This window comes from Protomyctophum parallelum (genome assembly GCF_964188405.1).
Source record: "Protomyctophum parallelum genome assembly, chromosome: 1".
Taxonomy (NCBI): Eukaryota; Metazoa; Chordata; class Actinopteri; order Myctophiformes; family Myctophidae; genus Protomyctophum; species Protomyctophum parallelum.
The window spans coordinates 90,489,211-90,514,002 of record NC_139697.1 but is presented as its reverse complement, the minus strand read 5'-3'; the positions used below and the strand labels follow the sequence as shown (position 1 = coordinate 90,514,002).

The 24,792-nt window shown below is 46.8% G+C and overlaps 1 protein-coding gene across 3 annotated transcripts in view; it reads right to left on the bottom strand.

Moving 5' to 3' along the window:
* The window catches only part of fnip1 (folliculin interacting protein 1), a 62,007-nt gene that overhangs the window by 5,520 nt on the left and 31,695 nt on the right, over nt 1–24,792 (bottom strand). For 2 of the 3 annotated variants that reach the window (XM_083787963.1, XM_083787965.1), the window contains 11 exons: nt 24,602–24,702; nt 23,714–23,788; nt 21,951–22,042; nt 20,410–20,493; nt 17,020–17,091; nt 13,772–13,910; nt 12,809–13,010; nt 10,825–10,910; nt 5,678–5,824; nt 3,447–3,616; nt 487–2,314 (listed from right to left, as the gene is read on the bottom strand). In XM_083787963.1, coding sequence (XP_083644089.1) covers nt 487–2,314; nt 3,447–3,616; nt 5,678–5,824; nt 10,825–10,910; nt 12,809–13,010; nt 13,772–13,910; nt 17,020–17,091; nt 20,410–20,493; nt 21,951–22,042; nt 23,714–23,788; nt 24,602–24,702 — 2,996 coding nt within the window. The remainder of the gene's footprint in view (nt 1–486; nt 2,315–3,446; nt 3,617–5,677; nt 5,825–10,824; nt 10,911–12,808; nt 13,011–13,771; nt 13,911–17,019; nt 17,092–20,409; nt 20,494–21,950; nt 22,043–23,713; nt 23,789–24,601; nt 24,703–24,792) is intronic. The other variant, XM_083787964.1, reaches the window with a different exon arrangement.

Here is a 24,792-nt window from a genome sequence, read left to right as displayed (position 1 = left end):
TATTGTAAAACCTTTTAAAATAGTTCAAATAGCTCATCTACAAGCTCACAATGTGTTGATGTTACAGTTTGGCTAGTTGAACCATTTTAAAAATCACACCCGTGTGAGGTGAGGGGCGCCCTTATCATCGTACATCATCCATTCATTGTCAATGGGAATTGAATCTTGGTGTAGGACAAAAATAGCTGATTTGCTAATCTACATATGATGTAAATTCTCCATTCATTGTCAATGGGAATTTAATATTTGTGTAGGTCAAAAATTGTCGATTTGCTAGTCCACATGACGTAAATTCTCCTTTCATTGTCAATGGGAATTTAGTGTTTGTGTAAGACAAAAATCGACACTATAGCTGAATATAGGAGGCGCCCTCAAAAAAAAGGCAAATAAGGTTAGGGCTAAGCTGTAAGGGGTGGTGCAAGATAGGGCCCTGTGTGTGTGTGTTAGTGATAATGCATGTGCTTGACTGACGCGTGTCTTTCTTACCCAGGGAAGGGCACGCGCACTTCCTCCTGCCAATCTTCCGTCTCTTCGCTCTCGCTGTCCCCCAGTGCGCTGTCGGAGCTCTCATTTCGTGGGATCTCCCAGTCGTTGACAGGCCCCGTCTTCTTTTGGTCCCCTTTGTTGTCGTTACCCTCCTGGGGAACGGTGTCAGACACGACAAAGCCCTTCTCGCGCTCCGCGGAAAAAGCACGGCAACGGTCGGCCTCCGCATCGCCCACATTGCTGGTCCTGCCCCCACCCGCCGAGACTTCTGTCGTGGTAGACCCACCCTGGTCGAGCCCCATCTCTCTATTTTCCAATCCCAAGCCTGAATCCGATCCCCCCTGTAGTCCCTGTCGGGAAAAAGGAGTACCAGTGGAGCTGCTGGGCCCCACCGGGAGAGTCTCTCCCGAGGGGTCCAGCAGCTCCTTGTGGGTCTTGTCCGTGCCGCTGGCTTCGGGACGCTGTCTGGCAACATTGTCTATCGTCCTGGTCTCCATGGGGTTCTCCTGGCTGTAGTAGTCGTCGAACTCCTCGCTGTTGTCCATGCACAGTGGGCTCCACTGCTGCTGCGGCATCTTGCTGGAGATCCGCGGCAGGGCCGTCGGCTCCTTGGTCTGCTGCTTGCTTTGGTCCATGGGCGGCGTCGCGACGCCACTGCTCGTGGAATCGCTTCCCCTCTGCTGCGGCTGACAGTGCTGCGCCTGGTGTTGCATTTGTTGCTGCGCCAGCTGCAGTTGTTGCTGTTTCTTGTGCTTCCGGAAATCCTCCTCCACCCTCCTCCGCCTGCTCTCAGTGTCTGATTCCGGAGACATGGAGTCTCCGATGAGGAAGGTGACTTTTGTGGCCGGCTCCTCTTCCTCGGGGAGCAGTGCCATCGGGCCGCTCACGGGGTTCCCCCCCGCCGTTGTCGCACCGGGTGAGGGCTTATCTGGCGGCTTCTTCTCCAGGGGCGTCCCCAAGGAGCGGGGAGCCGGCATGTCGATGGGCTGGGTTCGCGACGACGCTGCATCGCCGACGACTTCTTGGCCCCGGGTCTTGACCTCGGAGTCCTTACCCTCCTGGCCGGCAAGGGACGAAGACAGTGAGGACTGGAGCTCCGACGGGTCACTCTGGGTCTCCGTGACACAGAGTGCAAAGGCCCGCTCCCTGGGGGAGGGGGAGCCCACGCGCAGCACCGTCTCCAGGCGGGTCTCTGCGCACGGCGGGCTGCCAGACGCCCCGCGTAGAGCGCTGGGGGACTCGGCTGGTTCCTGGGCGCACGAGACAGGCTGGTCCTCGGTCGCCTGCGTGCCACGGCCGTCACCACAGCCGGTGTGGAGGACACTGCTCCTGGAGCCCTGGCTCTGACTGCTATCCTCCTCCTCCTCCTCCTCCTCCTCCTCCTCCTCCTCGTCTTCTTCTTTGGGCGTGTCCCCGGCGCCGGACTCTGTGTAGGTGCTGCTCTGGAGGCTGTTGTTGTCCGAGCGGTAGCTGCCGTCCTCCGGACCCTCGGACCCCGGCCCCCCTCCCCCCGCCTGCGGGGCTGCGCCGGCGGCCCCACCCTGGACCCCCTGGGACAGGTAGTCGCCGGTGGGCTTGTGGACGGTCACCAGGACGTAGTCCGACTCCTCCACCTCGCCGCGCCGCAGCGACGTGGTGATGAGCGTGCCAGGCATGACGATGGCCTCGTCGTTGTCGCCGCTGTCCAGCATGTGCGTCTCCAGGAGTTCCGAGCAGCGGATGAAGTAGGTCAGCACGTACAGCAGCCTCTGGACCAGCTCCTGTCTGCGGCCCAGCACCACCGTCCTGGACAGGCGCACCGGGGAGCCGATGGCCCCGTACAGGTCGCCTGGACACGCACGCACGCAAACACACACACACACACAAGGTAGAAAGAGGAAAACATTTAAATATTATCCAGGTACATTTTCAATTACCGTTATTTTTTTTTAAACTTTTCTGGGGCTGTACGATCCTCAGACATCTTGTGATGTGTTTATAGCAAACTAACGTTTCACCACTCAAAAGGAACTTTCCCGTCGGGCAACTTGAAAGCAAACTCCACTTGGCCCAACATTTTATTGACTTGCCACAGGCAGTCGGGCAACCGTTAGTATCAACCCCTGTAGAGTAAAAATATAAAAAGAGCAGACCAAGTACACAGCCGAGCCCGGTCCACTAAGTATTTAGTACTAAGTATAAGCGGTTAAATTACCAGCAGTGATTCAGAGCTATTATTCACTAGTGATGATTGATGTGTTTATTCTAGTGCTACAGTTTCCGACATGGTCACTAGGTGGCAACGTCAGCTCATTGTCCAGTAGAGGCTTCCATTGAGCTTTCAGTGAGTAATGCTGGCCATTGTCAGTCAGATATGTATGGCACACATCAAGTCGCCATGATCTATAAATCAACAACAATTCATACATATTTCCATCTATTTTCAAATTAGCAGGTGTCCTCTAGCACAGCATGCTTCAGTCTTTGCCAATGCAATGTTTCCACTGCCAATAAACTTGTCACTATGGGACAGACATGCACCATACTGGATCCCCTTGACTTAGCCCAGCTTGATTTCCCCTCTAAAATATACTTTATTGGGTATACTCTATATGCTCAACACTGAGAATGTTTATTAACCTATTCTGGTGTTGTGCATTATGTTATGCTTTAGCTATTGAAAAATAGCAGATCTACAAGCTCATAGCGCGCCACAGAGTGGCGTGCTACGAGCTTGTAGGTCTGCTATTTTTGAAAAATCAAAGAACGACTGACATAGAAACATAGCTTTATCAGAAAACTGTCATTTTCAAACAGACATTTTTAGAATCTGATCTCAGGTCAAAATGGGTTAAGTTAAAAGGATTAGCTGATCAAATCTATCTTGGGTGGAACAGACAACAAAAAGTTGACATTTCGCCCAGTAATGAACACCGAACTTCCCAGTGTGTGTGTGTGTGTGTGTGGTACTGTAACTGTACCTAGCTGTGCCCAGAGCGGGTTGTAGGGGTGCGTCTTGGCCAGCAGGTCAACGCTCTGCGACGAGTGCTTCTCCAGGAAGATCTTGATGGGGGGCTGCCCGTTGGGCATGACCGTGGGCACCCAGGCCAGGTGATTGGTCAGGATGGCCGTCAGTAACGCCGGTAGGAACCTGCAGGACGATACGAAGGGGCGGCAGGGGGGTTGAGAGAAGGGAGGCTGAGCTAGCTGTGAGGTCAACTGGCTGACAATAGGCTCTATGCACAGTCATAAAACATTTGTGTGTGTGTGTGTGTGTGTGTGTGTGTGTGTGTGTGTGTGTGTGTGTGTGTGTGTGTGTGTGTGTGTGTGTGAGTGTGTGTTTGTTTTGCATGAGTCGCCTCTCAGCCGTGACCGCGAGTGTCTGCTTCCCTTCCTGTCTCATGATTCACAGGGCATGGTTTTAGAACTCAGTCAGATGATTTCCTACATCAATCAGTGGTAGTAGCGCACCAGTCATAACACCAGCCGTCATGGGATTGTGACTGAGGCTTGAACTGGAATGTGACGTCCTTCAAGAGAAGTCAATTCAAACGGTCACACTCATGGTTTCGTTTCTCAACCTCAAAAGGAGCCGCATCTACAGTAAAATAATAGACTTTGAAAATTAGCTTGATCTTTGACTTTTTAAAATACAATAGAGAAAATAGCAGTTCTACTAAATAGTGTAGTTGGCAGAACTACAAACTCACAAAGCACCGCAGCACGAGCTTGTAGAACGACTACTTCTCCTGTTTTTACACACACCACTGTGATGTCAGAACAGGCCAGCTCCATATATGGAGATCTAGGGGTATCAGGTGTGATCAATTGGCTAATTTTGGGCCCTGTCCAGAGCCTGGGAAGAGGCCTTTTGTGGCGGTTCTGGACAACCATGGGTCCGACCGACTCAAGCACTCCCTGTGGTGGTGTGGAACGCCTGTGTGGTATTTTAAGTCGTTGGGTCGAACGGTTCTCGACTTAAGTGGATTACAGACGTATGTACAGAGACATATGCAGATAGATACTGTATCAATTTGAAAAATATCAGTATGAATTAATTTGTATATTATCAATTAATTGATACTAACCCCTGATCTACAAGCTCACAATGCAACGCGGTGTGAGGTTGTACAGCAGCTATTTTCATATAGCCAACTTTTTCCTAACAATCTTTAAACATTAAACTGTTCCTCATTTTGCTGGGGACCCCCCTATTGATTATTAGACTAATCGATAGTTGCAGCTACACTATACTGGAGCCTGGTGGGGCTCAATGAAAGACCTTTCTACCAATTCACTTCACTACAATCCACAGTGCTTTATAATGTCAACAATGACTGTCCAGACATTTGGCAGTTAGCTCTGTAATGCAAGAGAAGCTACTGTGGGGTTTGAGAGACCATGCAGCGACTGTCTGTATGGAACTGTGTGTGTGTGTGTGTGTGTGTGTGTGTGTGTGTGTGTGTGTGTGTGTGTGTGTGTGTGTGTGTGTGTGTGTGTGTCTGTGTGTCCGTGAGTGAGTGAGTGAGAGAGCGAGAGAGAGAGAGGACAAGTGTGTGTCTGTCTCTCCCCTTGCTGTTTGTGTTGATGAGCGAACAAGGCGTTTTATTAGTGGTGCTCAAAGACAGTGCATGCGGTCTCTTTCCTCTCTTCCTCTCTCTCTCTCTACACAGACAAACTGTAAAGAATTATACTATGCATCTGCCAATGTATGTTAGCCGAAGACCAGGCAATGTATAGCATCGTGTAGCCAGGCCTACAGAAAAGCCTGGTGACACCTGAATTCTATGTAGGGGTTAGAAATGTTGGTAGGCAGAGATCGTCTGGCTACGTGAACCCATGTCCTTCTCCGATATCATAGGATATATTATTCTATATTTAAATTAAAGTTTGATGCATTTAACTTGGGTACATAGAGACATATACAGCACCATAAACACGGTCAGAATTAAGGGTAGTTTAGAGCAATGGTTCTGAAACATTTCAATATCATGTATTTGGCCGTGGACCCCCATTTGAAAAACATTTGTGCCAGTGACCCCCATGAGAGAGAAGAGTCAACATTTGTCAAACGTTATCGAAAATAGAAGATCTACAGCTTGTACAGCGGCTATTTTCATATAGCCGAAAAATAAAATGGTGTTTCGTAGCCACAAAATGCCCCCCCGTGGTCCCACGTCAGACCTCGTTCTGAGTCCCCGTGTCACTCAACTGGTTCTTGGAGGCCTGCTCCATCAGCAGGGAGAGCTCCCGCATGAAGTGGCCACACAGCTGGTTCTTCTCCGGGGCTCCGGACATCATGGTCAGCCAGACGGGTTCAGCCACCCGGGGCATGGTGTACAGGTCACAGATGGTCGTCCTGCAAGGGAGGGGTGGATGGAGGGACCGAAAGATAGATGGAGGGGTGTATTGAGGGAGGAGGAGAGAAGGGGAAGAAGGGAGAGAGAGAGAGAGGGGGGAGATAAAATTTAGCAAAGCAAGAAAGAAAGCAAGAAAGCAAGAAAGCAAAAAAGAGGTGCATAGACGGAGCAGAGAGAGAGAGACAGATACAGAACAGATAGGTTATTGTCTCTGGGGGCGAACAAAAGAGATCTCAGCTCAGGGTTTTGCCGTCTGCATAGTTGGATAGGGAGACCCTGTGTGTGTGTGTGTGTGTGCGCGTGTGAGAGATAGAGAAAGGGAAATCAAGGGAGTATGTATGTGTACGCAAGTGAACAAGCGTGTCCCTAACAGACATGTGCACACATGCATCCACGGACACATAAGTATGTATTTCTCCGTGTGTGTGTGTGCGTGCATGCATGCATGCATGTGTTCAAAGTTCATGTCTGCATGGCTCTGTATGTGTCATCTGGTGTCGTTTGTCTATTGAGGATGACTGGAGTTTCCAGGGTGGTGGGTTGTGTGTGTGTGTGTGTGTGGCGGGGGGGGGGCTGAGCATGTCTCGGCAAAAGACCAACCTTTGACACACACACACACACACACACACACACACACACATACACATACACGGCAGAGGGGGAATCTCTGCAGCTCCAGGAATGCCGCGAATCAGGGCGTATAAACAATAAATACGTCGATAAACAAGAGCTGAAATATGCAGAGTGAGGAACGCTATGGCCCCCGCCGGCTGCCACAGCTGGCAGCCCACTGTGGACGCGACACAGCCTGGCTTACTGCAGCCCACTGTGGAAGAGACACAGCCTGGGGGGCAGCTGGCTTACTGCAGCCCACTGTGGAAGAGACACAGCCTGGAGGGCAACTGGCTTACTGCAGCCCACTGTGGAAGAGACACAGCCTGGAGGGCAACTGGCTTATTGCAGCCCACTGTGGAAGAGACACAGCCTGGGGGGCAGCTGGCTTACTGCAGCCCACTGTGGAAGAGACACAGCCTGGGGGGCAGCTGGCTTACTGCAGCCCACTGTGGAAGAGACACAGCCTGGGGGACAGCTGGCTTACTGCAGCCCACTGTGGAAGAGACACAGCCTGGGGGGCAGCTGGCTTACTGCAGCCCACTGTGGAAGAGACACAGCCTGGGGGGCAGCTGGCTTACTGCAGCCCACTGTGGAAGAGACACAGCCTGGGGGGCAGCTGGCTTACTGCAGCCCACTGTGTGGAGAAGTCAAGTCCAAGTTCCGCACAATGACATTCAATGCCTGAAGTTGTTTTCTAGAATCTCTCATTTCTGACCCATGTTAACCCAACACATTTAGACATAAGGCAGATTAAAAAAATGGTTTCTAAAACCTAACCTAAGGTTTTCTGAAAACGTTCAAATTCTTATTACAAATAATATGAGTACGGCCTGGCATGAAAGGTCAAACAACGTACGTCTTACGGGTTAAAATCTGGAAAGCATTTGTGTCATTTTAGATATAAACCACTTTAACTAACACAGTAGTGATACTTGAGCAAAAACAATGTTAGTACTTTTCCCCCCCACCACTACTCATGTGACACCAAACGGTCAACCTGGCTGACCTTGGACGACCCCCTGCTGGACAGAACAGATACTGTGCTCCTCCGGTGCTGACAAAGCATGCAGGTGTCAACCGCTTGCATAAGAGACCTTCCTCCACCGAGGAGCAAGTTGCTGTGTGACCTCCCCCCCTCCTCCCTCCCTCCCTCCCTCCCTCCCTCCCACCCTCCCCCCGAAATATGACCCACCCCCAAAATGTTTGCCCCCGTGAAGGTGAGCAGTAAACAGTTCTTCTGCTGCGGGGGCATAGCCAAGTAAAGCAGCGAAGTGTTACTTGTCACTCAAAATTCACCCCCCCCCCACGGCTCCCTCGATGCTCGTGATTGTCTGAACATCTCGTTGTCGTCAGAGCGGGGCAGAGTTGATCTGAGGCGTATCGAATAACCTACTGCCCCCGCCATTCACTAGCATCAACATGCATACCATAATACGCCCCACTTGACCCCTGCCGTGAGAAATGTCTGGTGTGTACGAGACTATTAAAAATAAAAACCCAGATGGTCAGACGCCCGAGGCCGAGCCAGCTCTGCCTGAGGTCTAATGTTACACTGTACCCCCCAGCTGTTCAGGTGAACTCTAAGGAGCCTGGCATATGACGTTGAGATGGACGTGACGCGTTTGGCTCGATGATCAGTCTTAATTCACCCACTTGGAGGGGGGGGGGGGCTCATTCATGCATTTCTGACCTCATTAGATGCGTTGAACTTCAGTTTCATGTACGGATTGTACACGCGCCTGTGCCAAGTGTGGAACTTACCATTGCCCGACTACGTGGGTATTTGCGCCGCCCCTCCCCACCCCCGATCTACGTCATAGCAGCATCAGACAGGGTTGCTGTATCCTCTGTTAACGTTCCATGACGGCAAAAAAAGGCAATAAGGTTGATCTTGCTGGCACCCGTTATTTACTATTCTGGTGCTAATGGCCAGTGTCTGAGGTAGATAGGGTTGCCACTCCAGAGGCTAGGGTTGCTGTGGACGGTTGCCAGTGAGCATATGACTGCCGCAACGCCAGGACCGTAGATAAGGAGCCGCTCAGCCAGCGTGTGTGGCCTGTCGCAAGCAAGGAAGGCAGACGCCGGCCACGCGCATATTTGCACAGTGCATGGACACATGCATTCACCCTTCACGTGTTGCATGCATTCACTTGCACATATCTCATGCAAAGATAATGTGCAAGAAAGCCAACTTGTTAAGCCGGGGACTCCTAGGATATATTTCACTGGGCATGGTGTTCCCTCACTCAGGGTTTTTAGAGGACATGCTGTTCTTGCATCTCATTTCACTGGAAACTAAATTGTGCCGTCATCTCTAAAGGGCTTTCCAATAATAATAATAATAATAATAATAATAATAATACTACCACCTCCACAGCCACCCCTCTAATCCTTCCACCACAACCCCAATTTGGTGCTCCATGTTGGCATCACGTCAGGACAATGTACTGACCCCCCATACAATTTGTTTTTACAATTATTTGTAATTCAATCTAAACGCTAGCGGCTTCATTCTATCTCACCTCACTAGAAATCCTGAATTGGAACCCGCAAATTTTGCTCGGTTCTCGAGAGCTGTGGTTCCCAAAATGTTCAGGTCGAGAACCAAAAGAAAGATTAGACGTTTGCCCAGGACTGAAACTAGTGAAAATACTTCTGAATTTTAATTGAAATTCGTATTGATGGAATTTCATGAATTAGTTTGTTTTAAAATGGATACAATTATTTTATTTTATCAAAAAGAAAAACATTTTGAAATATACAGTATGTATATATTGTTTTAATGTAGGAAAATAAAACAGGATTTTGACTCGAGTCGTGACCCATAACCCTGGGTCCTGACCCACTGTTACTCAAGAGGACTGACAGTTAATAACCTTGATTAGGTTTCAGATTAGATCGACACCACGTGAATCTGTGAGGAACGTCAGAGGATTAATATGTCATATGCCAGTGAAGAGACTGTACATGCGAGCGCGTGTATGTCTCATTAATCATTGACTACACTGACACCTGGGTCACTGGAGCAGGATTACAGAACCCTCGTGTCACCTCGTGTCCCTGTCCTGCCCTCTCCGACTGTCCTTCATCCGGGTCTCCTTCACCTCCCACGGGATGGGGCAGAGAAGGCCCCTGACCCGGTAGCCTGCCCCTGCCTGGTACAGAAGTGTGTAGATCGGATATTTTCCGTGCAGGAAACGTTATCACCTCCAACAGCCATCTTATACCTTGACATTGCATTCCTTGACATATCATTCGCTCCCAGGAAAATAAATCGGGAGCCATCGTAAATAACTCAAAACTTCTCGATGTCTGGGTGACTGGTACCCGGGAAAAGGAACACCCTGTCCCTTGTGACTGACTGCTTGGCCATGCTAGTTTCCAATCACACTTTTTATTAGGACACGGGACATACCTGTAAATATAGCACCTGGGTTTAGTGTGTCAGAGCACGCAGGGGTGAAATAGGGAGTCTGTGAGCCCGTAATGAGAGAATGATAGTGTTGTATGGTAGCTCATAGTGCACATGGTGACTGCATGAAGAGTTGGATGTTAACACATTCCCTGCCTGGCTTAGACCAGTTTTTCTTCTTTTTCTTCTTTTCAAATAAAACAGAAGCCTGCCTTGAGTATACTCTTCTAATGCGTATTTTTTAATTATTATTAAGGGACCAAGAAGTGAAAACACGTACAAACTAGTAATGGATATAGACCAGGACAGTTGTTACCAAAAATATTGGATGATGTTACTGTTTAGAATGAGTCAACTGACTGCGTCTGCATAGCTCAGTCAGTAGTGCTCTCACCTTTGGACCACAGGGACACTGGTTCAAATCCAGGTAGCAACAACTCAGCCTGTGATTCTTATTTGTGCATATTGTTATTATTGCGTATAGTCTTCTTTCTTGGTCCCGCGTTACCGCAGCTTGCAGCTATATTTATTATTATTATGCTAGATAGCGATCACTAAAAGTGTTTTTTGTGTCGTGTTGTGTTTTTTCAAATGCTTGGACTCGCAGTTACAACATTTATGTTTCGGATGAATAAAAATAAAAAATATGACAGAAGATTTTACATAGCCGATTTTCACTTCTGCTTCACGGCTTCATTCGCTCATCCGAATGAATGGCAGCAATCTTCAAATAGCAGACAGTAGTGACTCTGCTTTGGACAAAAGCCAAAAAGATTTTTTGGTTCATTTGTATAATTAGAAGTTTGTTTGTTTAGTTCAGCCTCGGGGCAAAACGGCATGAAACACTTTATTAGAGAGCGAGTGTGTGAGAGAGTCTTCGTGTGTGTGCATGCGTGTGTGTGTGTGTGTGCGGCGGGTGTGTGTGCATGCCTGCGTGCGTGCGCATACGTGCAGCAGTGGAACGTGGCCTACCTGAAGTCGTTGAGTCCGTCCACCATGCGGCTGTAAGCCAAGGCCCTCTGGCTGGCATCAGCTGACCGCCGGCTCATCTTCATGGCCTTGGGAAATGACACACACACACACACACACACACACAAAGTTTTAGAAAACCCGACCCACTGAGGATGCGGTGCACACACACACACACACACACACACACACACACACACACAAACACACACACGTGCGCACAAACGCATGCCTGAAGGAGAGTGCACTGACGGGGCTAGTAGGAATGCGTGGAGGAGGAGTGGGAGGAGGGCACTGGGCAGTGGTCCAGAGAAGGCCACTGCCAGACACAAGTAAACAGAACCGCAGGAATACAAGGTATGGCCATTGACCACTCAATCTGTCTGACAGCGGCTCCTCTCATTACAGACGGTGGCGATCTGGGTCTCCTCGCCGCTTAGTGGACATCAGCGACCGACGGACGGACGCGTCTGTCCCAGGTGATAATCAAAGCGAGCTTTATCGGTCCCACCGGGGAAATTCAGTTTGGGGTTCACCCGGCTGATGGCTGTTCAGGTGATTGTGAGGAGCACTCCGGGGAGTGGTTAGCGGTTAAGTAGTCTTGCTCAGAGACACTATACTATAAAACATTTACTGTATAGTGCACTGGTTCCCAAGCACTGGATCGGGACACATTTGTGGGCCGTGGACACATTTATATGGGTCCCTTTATTTTTGGTTTTTAATTACTATTAAAAAACAAACCAAATTAAAAAATAAATAGTAATCATGAATCAAAAAACTAATTCAACGATTTTTGTCAATGTAATTTCATGAATAAATAATAAAAAATAAAAAATAAAAATCTAAGAAATTCCATAAAATAGAAAATAAATGAAAAAGTGAAAATAGCGAAAATAGCGAAAATAGCCAATCTACAAGCTTACAATGCAGCGTGAAGCAACACGTTGTTGCAAACATCTAATTTATCTTTGGGAACCATATGTATACTGGGCAGCCCATGTTTTGTGCATGCACGCATCCATTCACTTCCTTGTTCACGGCCCGACAAACCTTGCTATCATCTCTGAATCGACGATGTTCTCCATGGTTTTGATCAGAACGCCGATGTTCTGTCCTAATTTCTGACTTAACCAAGCATCTCGTTTGGAATATTAACACTTCTAGAAAGAGATCAGAGTTGACAGCGCATCGAACATTATACCTTCCAGTTTTGGGGGAAAATGGAAAGTGGGCTTTTCAGAGTAAAATCTTCCTCATCTGCTGGGCACTCTAGCACCTTTATTTTGAAAAAGTCCTGGGCATAAAAACATACCATTAAAGTTCTGGTGACACACACACACACACACACACACACACACACACACACACACACACACACACACACACACACACACACACACACACACACACACACACAGGTGCTCGATCAACACATGAAATCATCATTCATCTCAAGGCAGAGCCATTTAGCTCATAAATAAAGAAATTGAATTAGCATTCAGGAGCTAAAAGCACGTTGTTGTACGTGTGCTTTGACACCACAGTGTGTATATGAATGACATTTTTATTTTCGTGTCATGCCACTTTGGCCCATCTCATATGGGATTATATGACACATTTCACAGAATACACTGAATACAACTGACACTACAGTCCTTCCTGTTCATACATATTTGTACAAAAAAACAAAAAACAAAACGAAAATACATATTTGTACAAAAAAACAAAAAACAAAACGAAAATAATCATAACAGGGCCATTTTACATGTAAATGGCCCTCCTCCTCATTGACCATGCCTTTTCAAGGAATGAGGCAAACAGGCGCTTCAGTCTCTCGAAGTCCTCCAACCATATAAATTCATGGTTTGGGTCTATCTTATTAAAAAGTCTCTCCCTAATGGAGTTGTAGTAAGGTATAAGTAGACCCGCCACACACGTGCATTCACGCACAGACACACACACACACACACACACACACACACACCTGTTCGATGGCACTCTTGAGCTTGTTCATGTGGCTCTCGAAGAGAGGAAAGTGTGAGAAGAAGAACTCCTGGAAGCGGTTGTTCTCCTCGGGGTCGGGGGACAGCAGGAAGATCACACCGATGGCGATCTTCTTCTTGCGGGCGACGCCCAGGCTGGGACCCCCACTCTCGTCTGACATGTTGAAGCTCTCCTCCACCGACCTGGGAAGGAAGGGGGGGGGGGGGGGGGGGGGGGATATATCGTCGCTGTCGGGGGGAAACCACCTAACGCCATTTTTTGAATGCCCTTTGTGTCTGTGTGTCGGTTAAAAAAATATTGAGCCCATGCTGAAGCAGCCTACTCCACCACCTTTCCTCCTCATGCAAGTAATTCACAATACAACAACAACTTTGACGAGGCATTATTGCGTCGTTTTTAAATGATAAGGTTTTCTTATACATGGTTCTTCCCCAACAGCATAGATCAAATAAGATGGCATAGCGGCTGGAGCGCTTCTGTCCCAATAGCCCGTCCAAATAATTGGCCTTGATATAAAAAGGGTTGATAACCACTGAGATGGGACATTAATGTACGAGAAGAATGTGTAGATAAGAGGCTACTGCCCGACTGCCCGATGTGGTGAAGCAGAGATCACATGGGTGGAGGTTGGGAAGTGGAGGAGCTCATTGTCGCTCATTGTCGGGGAGACAGATGGGTCTATTCTGAGGCCGATGAGCTGCTAGCCGCGTTTACCAGACACATATGCACAAGCACACAAGCACTGTGGATGTAGACATAGCACACCGGTGTGTGGGTGTTTGTCACATGCCCAGCTGCCGGTCGGTATCCGAGGAGGTCCTCGGGAAGGATAAACTTTTGTTTTTAAAGGGGGCCTGGCAGAGAGGCATCCCCCTCTCAGGGGGGTGACAAGAGGGGACGGTAACAATGTGTGTGCGTGTGTGTGTGTGTGTGTGTGTCTCACCATCGGGGGAATACCCCGTTCTCCAGGCTGGTGGTCTGACTTCGAAGCCAGCGCCGCTGGTAGCTGGAGGCACAGCTGCTGGTGGTTAGCGACGAACCAGGAGACGGGAACGGAGTGATCAACAAGCTGCTCAGAGAGGCTGGGGGGGGGGGAACAGACAGGACAGGAACAAAGAGGGGGGGAGAGAGAGAGAGAGAGAGAGAGAGAGAGAGAGAGAGAGAGGGGAGAGGGGAAGTTGGGTGAGAAGAACAAGAGGGTCAGACAACAGGTGTGGAGGGTTACTCATTGTGAATGGTATCCAACGCACGCATGCACACACGCACGCACGCACGCACACACCTCATCCAGTGACTGCATCCCACCACACACACACACACACACACACAAGCCTGTCTCCACTGTCCCTCATCTCACTATATTGCCCGGCTTTAATATGGGATCCAATATCAGCTAGCTTAGCTAACAGTCACATGGTGCTGTTGTTGAAGACTACTACGGCTTAACACCACACAGAAACATTACAGCACTGCCAATCTGCGCATGCGCATGCACAAACACACACACACACACACACACACACACACACACACACACACACACACACACACACACACACACACACACACACACACACACACACACACGCTGACAGGTTGCACATCACCCCTGATCACAAACCTGTATGTGTCTCTCTGTGTGCGTGCGTTAACAGATAAATAGTGAGTGATGTCTGATAACCAATGTTGACTATGAATTTGAACCACGGCTGTAGGGAATGCATGATATGTCTTTGTATTGTTATAGCTGATCAGATGTTTCCTCTCCATCTCTCTCAGTTTGTTTTATAGTTATTTTTATTGTTTATTATTTGTTTGTTGTATTATGTTTGTTGTATTAGGTGCTTTTCATTTTCTTTGACTTCACTGCTGCACCCAAATAAAACTAAATGAATAAATATAAAGGAAGACAGATAAACAGTAGTACTAATAGCACAACTGCAGTAGATATGTGGACTGAGAGGAGAGATGGGGCTCAAATTAGAATGTAGTAGTGGCAGGATTTGGGAACCGAACTGCTATATTTAACGGCGTGTACGTGTGACCCGAGGACGAAAAAGAAAGTGAGATTCCTCTCGCGCCAGGGCTCCATTGCGTACGCAAGTGGGCACAGGGCAGTTTCCATTGCAATGGTTTTCCATAGCCAAGGAGACCCCCCCCCCTCCCCACCCACAACTCTAGATCGGTGGTTCCCAAAGTGGGGTCCATGGACCCCCAGGGGTCCTTGAGAGAGTTCCAGGGGGTCCCTAGCTAAATGATAGTTTGATATCCAATTGGATCCTTATGGGTCTGTAGAGTCTCTGAGTCTCTGAGAGTGTACAAATGTGTACACTCTCAGAGTTAAATTAACATTGATTTGACAATATAATTTGGGGGTCCCAGAGATAGAAATGCCATTAAATTGGGGGGTCCGTACGTAGACTAATGCATGTCAAACTGGGGGTCCTTGAAATTAAACGGGTTGAGAATCACTGCTATAGCCGTAAACATCTTCTCTCATGGGGGTCCCTGGCATATCTCTTCAAATGGGGGGTCCGCACCGCGGGCTGATGAGTGTCCATTTGGGGGTCCTTGACATGAAAAGGTTTGGGAACCACTGCTCTAGATAGACCAGAGAGGGGACAGAATGTACGGCATGGGCACTTGTCTGTGTGTGTGTGCGTGGTCCAGTCTGCAGTATGTGTTTGTGTGCGTGGTCCAGTCTGCAGTATGTGTGTGTGTGCGTGCGTGGTCCAGTCTGCAGTATGTGTGTGTGTGCGTGCGTGTGTGTTCCAGTCTGCAGTATGTGTTTGTGTGTGTGCGTGTGTGTTCCAGTCTGCAGTATGTGTTTGTGTGCGTGCATGGTCCAGTCTGCAGTATGTGTGTGTGTGCGTGCGTGTTCCAGTCTGCAGTATGTGTGTGTGTGCGTGCGTGGTCCAGTCTGCAGTATGTGTTTGTGTGCGTGCTCCAGTCTGCAGTATGTGTTTGTGTGCGTGCGTGGTCCAGTCTGCATTATGTGTGTGTGTGTGTGTGTGTGTGTGTGTGTGTGTGTGTGTGTGTGTGTGTGCTCCAGTCTGCAGTATGTGTGTGTGTGCGTGCGTGGTCCAGTCTGCAGTATGTGTTTGTGTGCGTGCATGTTCCAGTCTGCAGTATGTGTGTGTGTGCGTGCGTGCTCCAGTCTGCAGTAGGACAGGCTACGTGCCAAGCATGGAGGGGGAAAAAAACAAAACAAAAGGGGGCTTGTGTAACAAGTCAACGCCGCCCTTGAACAGGAAGTTAAGCTGGACAGACACAAGGGGTCGACCGTGCTGACCCTGGAAGTATTTCCATCTAAACCAATTACTTGCATTATGTATGCGGTATGCAATTAACTCAAGAGTCCAGGATTAAAATATTTGGGTCAACTTAATTGGCTTGGTTTGAACCAAGGAGGCAAGGACACATTCAGCCGTGTAGGACGGACAAAAAGAAATAAGGAAACGGTGTATAAGACATCCGCCATCTCAATCGGCAGTTCTCATAGCATTTCATACACTTGGCATATTGCAGTCGATCGCCAAAAGAGAAAACACTATATGAGAGGGAAAATATAATTAGGGATGCACGAATTGATCGGTCATCATATCGGCATCTGCAATATTATTATCAAAATAATGTATTGGTTTTTGGATATTTGAATTTATAATATTTATGTTAGAAAGTGAAGATGAAAAAAGTGATGATCAAGGCTGCAGATATCAATCAGGGTTTTCTGGAGAAGCATTCAATAGAGTCAATATTGGATTAATGTTAAATTAAAAAAGAACTAATGTGCTTCAGTGGGCATAATACATCAGGTAAACAATAATGTATTGAATGTCATGATTCTGAATCCATTGCATTTGTTTTGCACAAAAAACACTCCTTGGGCTCCTTGGACTCCCAGGTCATCACATTTTGTGATCAATTTTGCCGGTAAAATGTTATTAATGGCCATTTCTGAGAATGTTCCCTGACTATAAGGTATACCCTACTGGAAACGTTTCAATATCGGTTGATTTGACCATGCAAATGCATCTCTGAAAAGAACACTTGAACCACTTTGTTGTATGACGAATACGCAAACACTGTGATGCACTGTTGCATCACCTCATCAGGTCTGAGTGCAAGGGAAAGTGTGTGTGTGTGTGTGTGTGTGTGTGTGTGTCACCAATCCAAGTCTCGTTAACTCACCCGACCTAGCGATGCCACTGTCCCGCTCATCATACAGCCCTCGCCCTGGCATGTCCATAGGGTTACTGTGACCTAGAGAGAGAGACAGAAGGCACAGGTGGGACAAAAGATAAGATGAGAGGTGGCAGAGGTGGTACGAGAAAAAGGACAAGGGGTGGCAGGGATGGGATGAGAGAATAGATTTGGGGTACCGTACAAGTGGGATGTGGGATGACAGAAGGGACAAGGGATGAAGGAAGGGAGGAAAATGGGGGATTGTGTCCGGGGGAAGCGGTACAGCGAATGAGGTAACAGAGGGAGAAGGACAGAGAGTGATAGAAAGACAAAGACAGACAATGAGACGAGAGACAGTGTAAGACTGGTGTGCATGCATTGCAAAATCCTGAAGCTTGATTTGACTCAAAAAATCTAAAATGTCCCTGTGTGGTGGTACGACATGGCATGCAGTGTGCAGGTTGTTCACCAACCACCTGAAAGCAGCTAATGCCACCCTGCGCTCTCTTCTACACAACGATGCTGAGTAAAACAGCATCACATTTGATAGTTTTTACTTTATATTGTACTGTACATCCTTCTGCTGAATTGTCTTCATGTCAGATGATGCCATGATTACCAGCAAGTTCCAAAGATCTATGGTTTTCCTCCGGTCTCCAGCGATGTGTGGACTGTGTGGAATTCATTCTGATTCTTAGCCTAAGAATCAGAGCCACCAATTGCATGGTAGATGGATTGTATTTTCTTTTATTTATTTTTAAAGTACCGCCTGGCCCTGCCCAGCACCCAAAAACATAACATAACAAAAAAACAGTAAGCACAACAATTTGTCCTGGCGGAATTTCGATGCAACATTATATATTAATTACAGTGTAATATTTTATCAAATTAGAACTTCATGTAGTAGTGGCAGGCTTCGGAAACCTGCTATATTTAACCCGGAGATGAAAAGAAAGTGAGATTCCTCTCGTGCCAGCCATTGCAGAGGGGTGTGGGAACAGGGCACTTTCCATTGCATAATGGTTTTCCACCACCCACCTCTCTAGATAGAGAATAGTACGGAGAAGTGTGTGTGTTTGTGCTTTTCAAAAGCAGCTAGCAAAGCACCACACGACCACCGATGCAAAATGTAACAGCTACCAGCTTGGCTAATTTCAAACCTTGTTTATCATAATTGTGGTTAGATTACATTAACCATTTAAGCCTTATTTCAAAAAGATTCCAACAAGCTCGTCACAATGTGACGAGCTGTGAGATTCTACTGTAGATCTAAATGTATGGGGGAGGGGGGCACGGGGGCCGACTACCTTCAATGTCAATTTCCATGTTGAAAGTGGTTCAAACAAAAACAAAAACAGGAAGTGTCCCCAGACACGCATAACTTATCCCGGCAGAGGTTTGACGCAGCCCGACAGTATGTTGTAATGTTTTGTCATTGTGTTGCCTCATGCTTGCAGGCTTTCAGAACAGCTGCTGCAGGCTTAAGACTTAACCTCGTAACGCAGACAGTGATATTGATATCGGTGGGCCTGTTTGCACGTTGTCAGGTGTCCCTGGACTCCCTACGGCCTACGCATCAACAGACGGGTGATATTAAAAGAATATTGTTGGCAAATAAGCTCTCCGATCAACTTAGCATTGTAAAACAAGAGCACAGCTAAGCTATTCCAGCACACCGAGTAAACTGTATTTAGTGTTTAGTGCAATGGTACCGTGCACAGTGCACACAGTATGATTTTGAAGTCGCCTTGCTGACAATGAATGTCCTCTACGGCACTGGAATGCACCACAACTGGTTGAACAAACAATACCGAACAATCATTGAAATGAACAAATAATGTGTCTATCTATGACAAAAATGTCTGTATTGGTTGGGTGATGATGCAAGGACAACTTTTTGAGGAAACTAACCACTTAAAGCACACACATATTGAGTGGCGACAGTCACTTTGAAAAACTAAAATAATGAGTGAAACGGCTAGTTGTAAAAAGTTTGCATTGTTCTTCATGACTAGCCAATAATATTCAAGGAGGACGAAATGCACTTGCCCATCGGGCAACCTGGAAGCAAACTCTGCTTGCCCGAAACGTATTATTTACTTCGTGTTGGGCGGATACCGGAGAACTCGCCAGTTTACCAAGTCGCCACGGCCAAACTTCTTCATCGATGTCTTCATCGTTATGCTAACATGCTGCCTTCATCAGTGTAGTTACTAGTATGTCAAACTCACAGATGTTATAGTTCATTTCCAAAGTGATCAAATTATTTTGTGCAATTAAATAGTCAGCTAGATGATGATATAAAGGTGAGTATGTGAATACCAATGATAAGTAGGCCTACCATTTCAGGAATTGTTTACTAATGAATTACATTGTTTCTGTACTTTGGTGTTTAAACTTGTAGCATTCCTACTTTCTCAAGTGTTAGCATTCCTACTTTCTCAAGTGTTAACTCTAAACAACTATCCTCTCTCTCTCTCAATTCAATGCAATTTAAATGAAGGTGAAGTAAAACGAAAATGCACTAAATCGCGGCGAGTTGGTAAATTGGCGAGTCCTCCGGATACCGGTCGGGCAACTGTTAGTGTCAACCCAGGTATTGTTGACTGGGCATGAAAGGGATCATCGTGGCTGTTCAAGACAAACATATTTCAACTGGAGCCAATTATTCCATACATGACACTATAAATTCACTTTGTGTTAACCCATTTTGGTGTTAGCATTATGTTATGAAAGCATTTATAGTACCGTTATGAATAGCTTTAGCTATTGAAAAATAGCAGATCTACAAGCTCATAGGTCTGCTATTTTTGAAAAATTGAAGAACGACTGACATAGAAACATAGCTTTTTCATAAAACTGTCAGGATGTAGAAGACATTTTTTTAATCTGATCTCGGGTCAAAATGGGTTAAAGTGCCACCCAAAATACCTTGTTGTATCACAAGAAAGAAACACGGCACTAATGTCGATAGGATTGCCTCAAAACGTTGTCCTGGCGTCATGGAGTTATGATGAGTAGTTAGTAGCAGGTTAGTGAAGAACAGAGAAAAGCTGCAAGTGCGGAATACAAAGTAGGCAAGCAACCGACACCAATTACAGCAACCAATACCAGTCACAAGATCCACATGTGCCCACTGTGTTCATGCTATACTTGCAGACCAGACCCGAGTCAAATACTGAGACTACTTGACCCAGGTTGCACACATGCAGTGAAGTCACATAACCACAACCACACTAAATACTACTACGTCCAAACATGCATGCAGTCATGGTCTAACGGTAACACGGCCACTACTATTACTACTGCCACCGTTACTTACTACCAGGGCTAAAACTTACATGCGTGCATGCATGCACGCACACAAGTCAAGGCCAGTTTTTATATTGAGCCAACCTGAAAAGAAAGAGGCACTCTTGATGAGACGCAGAGGGCCCTGTTCAGAGAACGCCCGTCGAGGGCTGCAGAGCTGGGAGAATCCTGCGCAGCACAAAATAAAATAAAAACGAACAAACAAACAAAAAAAACACAGGAAAGGAATGGAGGGATGGAGATAGAAGAAACAAACACAAATAAAAGACATGAACCATGGGTTAATGAAGCAGAGGGGGTGGCCAGCACCCGAGTTACTGGAGGCACTTTAGACCACCGACACACGTAACGAAGTTGCCCCGAGCGAAATCGGTCAGTCACAGAGACGGACGAGACACTGGCTGGAATCACTCACAGAGAGACAAACGAGTAGCAAAGGAGAGCTTTCACTCTTTTGATCCGTGTGACTAATTCATTGTCTTCTCAGTGAGGATGACAGAGTAAAGAGGGGGGAGGGGTGTTTAGAATCTGCCAGCAGCTTGTGGTCGTGGGTATATCTACTTTCATTTCTTTGGTTCTCTGAGAACAACTGGTCTTCAAGTGTCATTTGCTCATCTCCGCCCGTCATGTGCACCAGTGATAGAAGAAATACTCCAATGTTTTACTTAAGTGAAAGTACCCATACCCTATTGTAGAAATGGTCTGTTACAATTCAAAATTGAATTAAAAAGTATTGGCATCACAATATACTTAAAAGTACCAAAAGTAATTATACAGAAGGTCCCATTTCACAAGTTTTCAAAACGCAAATACCTTTGAAAATAGCAGATCTGCAAGCTTACAATGCGTCGCTTTTGTGAAACGCTGTGAGCCTGTAGATCTGCTATTTTCAAATTGCCAAAGTATATATATATATATATATATATATATATATATATATATATATATAGGTCTGAAGTGGTTTTGTAATAACAATCAAAATCTACAAAGTAACTAAAGTTGTCAAAGAATTGTAGTGGAGTAAAAAAGTACAATATGTGTCTATGAGATGTAAAAATGTGGAAATGCTCAAGTAAAGTTCAAATATGTCAAAATACAGTATACGGTATGTACTCGAGTACGAGTGTTCCAGGCACACAACAGCGGTTGACGGTGCAGGTGAACGTCAAACAGCTGGTGGTCAGGTTCGTAAAGGTCTATTCATACTCCAGTTTTCAGTGATAAGGTGACCACCGAAAACTACACCATGTCGTCACGCCGCGGTGGTAAGCGATTCCCCACTCACCCAAACACAGCTCTCTGTTTTTACTAACCACCGTTTCGGTGGTCACCGTATCACCTAAAACTGGAGTATGAATAGGCCTTAGACCTTTTTGGTGAGATGGATTCAATGGACGAGGCTTGCAAGGTAGAGCTGCTGGCTGAGTCTTTCAAGACGGTTTCAAATGAAAAGGTTAAGATGTAAGAGAAGAAAAATAAAAATAAACACACATCGCAATCTCACTGTTCTACCGAGAGGGTTTGAACTGCATTGTAAACTAAAGGGGAATTAAAAATAAAAAAAATATAGCACTGGTACGATTCTAAAAAGGAAAATGAGGATGCTGGATTGTTGCTGGGGTTACCTATGTTCCCTAGGAGACCGTTGCCCCCGGTGTTCTGATCGGGCCGAAGGGTGTTGGGATCCTGTCCAATGAACTCTAGGCTGTCCTGTAACCTGCCAGAGAGAGATGGGGGTACACGGGATGATGTTATTTAAGAGGTAGACAGAGATAGTAGCAAGTGAAAATCAAATAAATAAAATTGGTGGAGAGGAGAGAAGAGAAACAAATGAGAGGGGTGCAGGTAGTGTGTGTGTGTGTGTGTGTGTGTGTGTGTGTGTGTGTGTGTGTGTGTGTCAGAGCAGTTCTCGACTCTTTTCATACCGTAACCCACCTGTGAAATCTTATACATAATATCCGTTTGGCTAGCAGATAAATATTTCCATCCCGCGACCCTCCTGCCCCCCTGCTGTGACCCCCAGCTATAAAGCCACTGTGCTAGAGCAGGGTGACTGTAGTGTGCAGTGTGTAGTGAGCAGGGTGACTGTAGTGTGCAGTGTGTAGTGAGCAGGGTGACTGTAGTGTGCAGTGTGTAGTGAGCAGGGTGACTGTAGTGTGCAGTGTGTAGTGAGCAGGGTGACTGTAGTGTGCAGTGTGTAGTGAGCAGGGTGACTGTAGTGTGCAGTGTGTAGTGAGCAGGGTGACTGTAGTGTGCAGTGTGTAGTGAGCAGGGTGACTGTAGTGTGCAGTGTGTAGTGAGCAGGGTGACTGTAGTGTGCAGTGTGTAGTGAGCAGGGTGACTGTAGTGTGCAGTGTGTAGTGAGCAGGGTGACTGTAGTGTGCAGTGTGTAGTGAGCAGGGTGACTGTAGTGTGCAGTGTGTAGTGAGCAGGGTGACTGTAGTGTCACCTATATCGTAAATATTTTGGTCCATTATAGTGAGTATCTCTATTGTATCTTGTTCTGCCTGTATTTATTTTTATGAATTGTTTTCTGTTGCTTGTTTCTTATTGTTTTCGCTGTTTTGCTGTTGACTGTTTTTCGTGTTTTACTTTTATTATTTTACTGTGTACAGCACCTTGTAACAATTGTTTTGAAAGGCGCTTTACAAATAAAATTACCTTACCTTACCTTACCTAGTGTGCAGTGTGTAGTGAGCAGGGTGACTGTAGTGTGCAGTGTGTAGTGAGCAGGGTGACTGTAGTGTGTAGTGAGCAGGTGACTGTAGTGTGCAGTGTGTAGTGAGCAGGGTGACTGTAGTGTGTAGTGAGCAGGGTGACTGTAGTGTGCAGTGTGTAGTGAGCAGGGTGACTGTAGTGTGCAGTGTGTAGTGAGCAGGGTGACTGTAGTGTGCAGTGTGTAGTGAGCAGGGTGACTGTAGTGTGCAGTGTGTAGTGAGCAGGGTGACTGTAGTGTGTAGTGAGCAGGGTGACTGTAGTGTGCAGTGTGTAGTGAGCAGGGTGACTGTAGTGTGTAGTGAGCAGGGTGACTGTAGTGTGCAGTGTGTAGTGAGCAGGGTGACTGTAGTGTGTAGTGAGCAGGGTGACTGTAGTGTGTAGTGAGCAGGGTGACTGTAGTGTGCAGTGTGTAGTGAGCAGGGTGACTGTAGTGTGCAGTGTGTAGTGAGCAGGGTGACTGTAGTGTGTAGTGAGCAGGGTGACTGTAGTGTGCAGTGTGTAGTGAGCAGGGTGACTGTAGTGTGCAGTGTGTAGTGAGCAGGGTGACTGTAGTGTGCAGTGTGTAGTGAGCAGGGTGACTGTAGTGTGTAGTGAGCAGGGTGACTGTAGTGTGCAGTGTGTAGTGAGCAGGGTGACTGTAGTGTGCAGTGTGTGTCTGGAGCTTGCTTACGTGTTGAGGCTGCCGTAGACACTACCTCCAGTCCTGGCTGTAAAGACCTTACTCAGCATCAGCTGAGGTGGAGACCTGATAGGACGACAGCACACACAGGGCAAAGATCAGCGTGTGTGTGTGTGTGTGTGTGTGTGTGTGTGTGTGTGTGTGTGTGCGCGCCGCATGATACGTGCATGTAGTACGCATGTTTGAGAGATGACACTCTTCTCCTTCTATCTTATTATATCTCTATATAATACAGCAATACAGTAGTTTGACACCATGAACCGTCATCTGCTTAAATCCAATTTTAAATGAGGCCGATTCTAAAATGCCTTCTAAAATCTGTAGCTCTCAAACATTTGCAGAAGATAAGATTTGTGTTAAGAATTTTCAAAGATAGCCTGATGTACAAGCTCGCGGGGGGGCACAAAGTCACGCGCTGTGAACTTGTATACAGTATCTGGTACTTTTGAACAGCCAAAGTATGAATGGATAAAGTGTTTTAAAATTATTGTGAGGCTATATTAACACATTTTGCTGGAACCCCCTCGGGGTCGTTGAGAAAACTGCCATTTGGCAGTTTTCTGAAAAACACATGTCTTGCGCGCCCCACACACACACACACACACACACACACCGATGCTTTCCCGCTTTTAATGGGTTAAACCCTATTTTAAGATTTTTCAAAAATAGCTGATCCAAAAGCTTGTGACACACTGTGAACTTGTAGATCTGCCATTTGTTTTTAAGAAAATCTTGAAGGACTGAACATTTATGGAACATTCTCATATCTAATGGCATGCCCAAATGAGGGACTACATGGTTAACAGCTTGTCGGCCTTCTACAAAACCAATGGATCAGTGAGAGTGCCAGTGAAGTATTTCCTCCACACGCTCTCTTACCTAATTTGGTGGATCTTCAGAGTGGAGCCTTTGTAACTCATTGCCACCGATCCAAACATCATCTCCCCCAGCATGGCCACGTCTGACGAGCACCTCGAACCCTGAAACAAACACGCTCACGTTGGTGTCAAGAGGAAAAAACTGATGGCCGTGTGAAGGGGGTCAATAGACCTGCGAAATGAGACATTTTG